This window comes from Esox lucius, chromosome 2 (assembly GCF_011004845.1).
Source record: "Esox lucius isolate fEsoLuc1 chromosome 2, fEsoLuc1.pri, whole genome shotgun sequence".
Lineage (NCBI taxonomy): Eukaryota > Metazoa > Chordata > Actinopteri > Esociformes > Esocidae > Esox > Esox lucius.
The window spans coordinates 28,965,356-28,972,527 of record NC_047570.1 but is presented as its reverse complement, the minus strand read 5'-3'; the positions used below and the strand labels follow the sequence as shown (position 1 = coordinate 28,972,527).

The 7,172-nt window shown below is 42.2% G+C and overlaps 1 protein-coding gene across 4 annotated transcripts; it reads left to right on the top strand.

Annotated features, from left to right (window-relative positions):
• The first annotated feature begins 263 nt into the window (after positions 1–263).
• On the top strand, positions 264–6,946 carry LOC105014699 (BTB/POZ domain-containing protein 1). Of its 4 annotated transcripts, none has more exons than XM_034287780.1 (9): positions 264–915; positions 1,668–1,824; positions 2,990–3,095; positions 4,272–4,469; positions 4,772–4,964; positions 5,188–5,275; positions 5,571–5,717; positions 5,949–6,122; positions 6,188–6,946. In XM_034287780.1, the coding sequence occupies exons 1-8, from the start codon at positions 500–502 to the stop codon at positions 6,105–6,107; spliced, it is 1,464 nt and encodes a 487-aa protein (XP_034143671.1). In that variant the 5' UTR covers positions 264–499; the 3' UTR covers positions 6,108–6,122; positions 6,188–6,946. The 4 variants fall into 4 exon arrangements, with proteins under 4 accessions (XP_034143671.1, XP_034143672.1, XP_012993249.1 ...); XM_034287781.1 differs by having other exon boundaries at positions 5,949–6,126; positions 6,192–6,946; XM_013137795.4 differs by having other exon boundaries at positions 4,835–4,964; positions 5,949–6,946.
• Positions 6,947–7,172: the final 226 nt, after the last annotated feature.

Here is a 7,172-nt window from a genome sequence, read left to right as displayed (position 1 = left end):
TAGACCTGAATGACAAGCAATCACACTGTACAGTTTAAAAATGTAATACGTTTTGGTTCATATCGATGTTTTTTCGTCTTAAATCGACCGCGCAGGGGAGTTTATAGTCTACCCAATACAATAGCTGGATTGTACAAGCACAGTAACTGTATTTCTTGGTACATAAATTAATCTGGCAAACCATAATAAAAACTGTCTCGATATTAGCGATAACGTCCGCTTTTTTTTCTTCCGCAAAACAGCACCGTCTAGTGGGTAAAGGGAGAACAACTAGTAGGTTTCACAGGATGAGACGTACATCGCGGAAGTGTGCGACTGTCCGTCATTTTTGGGAAGAAACACCGAGGCATCAGCAGTAAGGCAAGTAAATATCAACAAACGATGGCCTATTCTGCTTTGAAAACAATGCAATTAACCGCAATTATGTGGAATTGATATTTCCCACCATTATCAATCGTAAAAGCCAGTAAGGACTAAATACACCGCAGTTGGTTACGAAATGGCGACTGGAGGTGGCGGCGGCCCACCGTCAAATCTTGAAGGACAGGCATCCAATTTCGCGCATTCTGGAGCGGGAAGGAATGCCGGAGCGGCCTCGAATATGCCCGTCCCTGTTGTCGCAGCACCAATTCCCCCTCCTTCGGGAGGCCTTTACCGAGAGCCCGTGTATAACTGGCAGGCCACGAAGAGCTCGGTGAAAGAGCGCTTCGCTTTTCTCTTCAATAATGAACTGCTCAGCGATGTTAGGTTTATTGTCGGCAAAGGTAGACTAGCACAGAGGATACCAGCTCATAAATTTGTCCTAGCTGCTGGTAGTGCAGTATTTGACGCCATGTTCAACGGAGGAATGGCCACCACCTCGACTGAGATAGAGCTACCTGATGTGGAACCTGCAGCCTTCCTAGCCTTGTTAAGGTATTGTCTAATCGACCGTCATGCAGTACAATCTGACATCCATAGACAGTTAATGTTGTTTTTGCCTAATTATATATTTGCCTTTGTTGCTATTTGTAGTTTGCATTTTTCTGAATGTGACATAATGGTAACATTTTCTTTGATTGAATGAAACTGTTGATTCCCCGAACTTCCTCTTTTTAAATGTCTAATGTGTTTTCTGTCACAAAACAGGGAAGGCAACATTATAATAACCAGCAATGTATTGATCTAATACGTAATGTTTTTAGCGCTACAAAATGTAATAAAGCTTTTGTGTGATAGTACATTTGTGTTCTGGACAAGCCATTGCCACTGTCCAGTCCCTCCCACCATACCTCTTCGGCCACATTCCTAGCTACTGTGCTTCAACATCTTACTTCTTGCTCTTTAGGGTTAAAGCTGAGGATGAGCACTTTGCAACATTTGCTGATGTAGAACTGGCTTCATAAAATACATTTGATCGGTTGATTTGTGTGTGTGTGTGTGTGTGTGTGTGGACTTGTTTTCCTATCTTATCAGGACCAGAAATGTATGACAAGACAGGAAAACAAGACAGGGACATTTTGCATGTTCTCAGGGGTCAACATCTAGGTTAGGTTTAGAGTTAGGCGTTATGTTCAGGATTAGGGGTTAGGTTTATTGTTAGGGTGTTGTTCTGGGTTTCGGACAATTTTATTTTGAATGGGAATCTGTTTTTACTCTCCAAAAATGTTGTGTGTGGGTCATTGCAGGTTCCTGTACTCTGACGAGGTCCACATAGGGCCAGAGACTGTGATGACCACTTTGTACACAGCAAAGAAATATGCTGTCCCTGCTCTAGAGACCCAGTGTGTGGACTTCCTCACCAAACACCTCAGAGCAGACAATGCATTCATGTTACTAACTCAGGTAATTAAAGGAAGTCCTATTGCATAAAATGTTACGTATATAATACTATTCATTCTGTTAATATAACAAAGGACACTTAACAAACGGGCTATGTTTCTCACTGAAAATATTTTATGTTTCTCACTGAAATACTTTGCTTAGCCTTATTTTGCCAGGTATGTTGGCTGAGAATACATTACCATTTACAGGAATGAGCTGGGAGCATTTACGATTAACTGCCTTGCTAAGGGAAAGAACCACACATTATTTTGCTCAGAAATTAACCTCAGCTACACCTCTGATTTATAAAGGTTGATGCAAAATAAACATATCTGCTATCAGGATTTGCAAGATACAGTGGTCAGTCGAAATAGAACCCTTTTAGATGTGGTGAAGAGGTCAATAGATCAATCACAACCATGGAAATGTTTTTGGGGAAGGTTCCTAAGTCTCCTGTTAGCATGCTAGCAAAAGTAGGCTACATTTAGGCTACTCATTCTGTGTGTATATTACTCTGCTCCGGTAAAAAACAGTGTAAGCTTGTGTGAATGTCCACCCCAATACATCTTAATGGCATCACCAATCAACTGCATTACAGCTAAAGACAGTTTTCACTTCCACTGATTTCTGTATGCTACTGGCTTATATGAATAGAAGTCAGCATTTAGCATTCACTCCCAAACCTGAAAAGGAGAAATGTAGTGGAAATATCCAAATAGGAATTTAATAAAACAACAGGGAAATTGTTGAAATCATGACGACCTGGTCAGAGCATCTCTGCGGGTAGTAGATTATACACCAGCTCTTCACTGAATAGAATCAATTCTGTTGTAGTAGTTCCTCACTTCGGCAGGATACTGCTGGCACTGCCACTCCCCACTGAATGGACAGGTATCCCCGTAGAACTCTTCCATCACCTGGTGAAATTCATGCTCTGAAGCTGTTCTGAGGTCTGACCCAGTACTTGATGGGTGTACCTAATAAACCGATCACTAAATTTGTATACTCTATGTATGTTCGAGATATGTCTGCTCCTATTTGTTGTCCAGTTGAGCAAACCGTTTTGATCCTGTGATGTTTGAAATGCATTTCTTTAAACCAAGTGTAAGTTCCCTTGGCTGGTACTTGAACAGACTGCCTCTGTGTCCTGGTGATGTTTCTTATTTTGGGCTCTTTCTTTCTGCAGGCCAGGCTATTTGATGAGCCACAACTTGCCAGCCTCTGCTTGGAAACTATAGATAAAAGCACAGCAGATGCTATAAACGCAGAAGGATTCACTGACATTGACCTAGGTAGGCATGGAGTATAGGCCGTTATTAACGTGAGAGCAAATCCTAATCGTGGAAGTGCAAAAGGTGAGGGTTTGCCGATGTGTACGCTTCAGAAATGACATGTTAATGAATGTGTAATCCTGCAAACCACAAACTGGCCCCGGTGTCAGAGAGGTTAATAAAGGACCTCTGTTCTAGAATATGTAGTGCCATTGATGGCTTTCACCGTTTCTAAGTAATCCCCTGGATGCGAAAGAATCACACCCGAATCAGTCCAGGTCAGCAGGAGGGTTCGGCCGATGAATTATAGTCCTGTGCAAGCATTCCATATTCCATGCCTACATCATCACCAACGTCACCAGCTTTATACTTGTTAAGACATCACGCTATACAATTAAAGGGGCCATACGTGGGATTTGTACTGTGCTGCTAGTATAAATTCAAGAATAAATGACCAGAAGACATCTGCAGTCAATGTTTTCAGCGAATATGATATGTAAACCTTCTTGCTAGTCCATCTATCATTTAGCATTGAATTGTAGTCTCCTCATACTTGCTTTAGACACAAGCAGTTCAGTGTGCCTCTCCCTAAACCTACTCATTTTCCATGTGGACTGGCTAATTCCGGTCTTGTATGTTAAGGGAAGGGGAGGAGTAGACACGTGTTGTCATTGTTAGAAGTTCTGTCCTGTGAATGTTCACGGCAGGATTCTACATGGTGCCCCTTTATCCTAATATTTAATGGTATGGCCTTTTTGCACATGCACCCATTGAAGAAAGTGACTAGTATGTGGTTGTCTGTAGGCATTCGGGGGACACTTGAGTTTAACCTATGACCCTAACCCAACGGTTTTTGGTCTCACCATGAAGGCCAGAGGTTCTCAAGCATTTTTGATAGCCAAGTGTGAGGTGAACATGGCGTGCGTTTTAGGAGTTTTACTATAAACTGTGTATTTGCCATAGCTGAAGGATACATCCTGGGCACTGAGAAGTTTTTCTAAATGCCGACCTCATAGCATTGGAGGGGAAAATACTGCAGTTACATAAATGGAATAATAATTCAATGGAGTGCTACGGATACTAACATACATTTTATTGCAAGGATCCCTTTTCGAAACCTTTAATGGGTTGTTGGTAGTAGTGTCTGCTGTGAAACCCGCTGTTGTGGCCCAGGCATAATACTGGACTCATGTTTAGATACACTGTGTGCTGTGCTGGAGAGAGACACCCTGGGGATCCGGGAGAACCGTCTGTTCGGGGCAGTGGTGCGCTGGGCAGACGCTGAGTGTTACAGGCAACAGCTTCCCCTCACCTCAGAGAACAAACAGAGGGTTCTGGGCAAGGCCCTGACCCTCATCCGCTTCCCCCTCATGACCGTGGAGGAGTTTGCTGCAGGTGGGCATCTCTGTCTGGGACGCACACGCGCACAGCATCTACATGTGTAGTTTAAATAGAAAATACATGTTAAAACAAATCCTAATGTTAAATGAAACGTTTTAAGTTTGTGAGATTTCATGTAGCCTAAATGCTATTGCATTTTATTATGCTAATTCTCATAAAATGTAAATACTTGAACATGCCTGTAGTCTACAATGAAATAATATAAGACATAGAAAAGTGTATAATCACTGTATAAATGTGTTGATGTGTGTTGCCCAACTCCAGAAACCAGTTTGATATTCTTTCTTGTGCAACAGGGCCTGCCCAGTCTGGGATATTGTTCGATCGGGAGGTGGTAAATCTGTTTTTACACTTTACAGTAAACCCCAAACCGCGGGTAGACTACATTGACAGACCACGCTGCTGTCTCAGGGGAAAGGAGGGCAGCATTAATAGGTTCCAGCAGGTTGAAAGTCGCTGGGGATACAGTGGTACCAGTGACAGGATCAGGTGAGACTGTGTACCTGGTTCTCTGCATTGTGCCGTGTCCAGCGGGCCCCCATATTATTCACTTGGAACCATTTAAAACCCAGGCGTACCCTTATTGGGGGAGACTTCATTACATGCATTTGGGATTTTAGGGTCCCCTTTGAAGAGTAATGTAAGACAGTTGCTGATTCCTTTGTTTGGTTTGGTGTTTTTCTAAAGTGATTTGTAATTTCCATCTCTGTAGATTTAATGTAAATAGAAGAATATCAGTAGTGGGGTTTGGACTGTATGGATCGATTCACGGACCTACTGACTATCAAGTTAATATACAGGTAAGTGTTATATTGGCTTGGGTAATTATTTCATAATGATGTCCTGTTTTACTGATACATATGTGTTTGTTTAGGTACAGAACAATTTAGCCAATATTCTTAACTGTGTATGAAGCACTGAGAGATGTTATGAGCATAGTTGGGTTGGGCAAATTGTATCAAACTGCTGGATCTTTTTTCCCCCTGTTTTGCACATACACAACCATGGCCATTATAGTGTATTTGTTTAGAAACAATATAAACAAGTTATGGGACAAAGAGAATTAATGTCAGCTTCGGTCTTCTGTTTCTGCAGATTATTGAGAGTGATAAAAGCCTAACACTTGCCACAAATGACACAGGCTTTAGCTGTGATGGAACAGCCAACACTTTCCGAGTCATGTTCAAGGAGCCTGTGGAGATTTTACCCAATGTTAGCTACACTGCCTGTGCAACCTTAAAGGTACTGTCATTCTGTTATGACGAAAGCTGACCGTGGTTTTTCACTTTAACTCTACTATATTGCCAACGTGACCAGGTTGAGGATTTCTAATAGAAAAAACTACTGTTATGACAACACCAACATTTGTTGGCAGTTATGTTTTCAAGACTGAGTGCTTTGCGAACAGAGAACAAACAGTAAATGGGTTGTTTGGCAACATTTCTTTCATAACAATATGCTTGTCCCCTATAGGGCCCGGATTCTCACTATGGAACTAAAGGGTTAAAGAAAGTGAGCCAGGAGTCGGCCACCGGAACCAAGACGACCTTTTTCTTTTTCAGTTCGCCCGGGAACAATAATGGAACGTCCGTAGAGGATGGTCAGATCCCAGAGATAATCTACTACACCTAAAACGTCTCATCACCCCTGGGTTTTGTTCAGTTGGGTTAAACCGTGTTCTCATCTACTACACCTAAAATGTCTCATCTCCCCTGGGTTGTGTTCAGTTGGGTTAAACCATGTTCTCATCTACTACACCTAAAACGTCTCATCTCCCCTGGGTTGTGGTCAGTTGGGTTAAACCATACTCTGACTTGGTCCTACGCACACTTGTCCGATAAGAAAAAGCTTTTGATTTTGTGTTTTGTCATTTTCTCATGTTTTCTTTAGCACCATCTGTTGAACACGACACCCATATAAACACAACTGGTTTGTCAGTAGGCATGCTCAGAATGTTGCAGATAGGGATGTCATGAGAAGGTATTGTGATTCTTGGTTTTGTAATAGCTACATTTTTGTATTTCAATCTGAATTCCCTGGGTCAGGTACACCACATCTACACTTCAACTAGGGCAGGGGGACGAAGGTATAAATGTGAGGAAAACTCACTGTAACGGAGGTGTTAGTAAATGCTTAAGTTTTCTGAATCAAAATGTTTTGCAATGGTGTGCCCTAATGAACACAACCCAGACAGTCATTTGGGCCTCAGAGTGGAGTGTTAGGTGTTGTAGCCTGGTTGTAGATCTGTTTGTACTCTATTCAACTCCATTGCTGTTGTTGCCAAAGACAATTCCATAAGCAGTTGGCAAGACACATGGAAACAATGTCCATGCTAGAAGGGTCGGGCCTCAAATGGTGGACACAAAACCATTTGGAAACCAGGAGTAGTTGAAGCGTTTTGGGATCTGCTGTTTTAGGACCTCAGGTGTGCGTGTGCTGGACATTTGATGTAATAAAACTGGAACCCAAAACAGACTGCCATTGGAACATAATGTGGGGAAATGTAGATCTGTATATAAAATCCACATATTTATTTGACTGGATTGGCTAGTATCCGGTGATGGAGGTCAGTGACACATCAGTTGTACATGTTGTGTATTCTACTGGCTAATCTGTGGTCTGAACTGTCTTTGTCAGGGAATCACATTCACCAAACAGATAAGACCGTGTTAATGCGGGAAGGGGCTTCCTGAATTT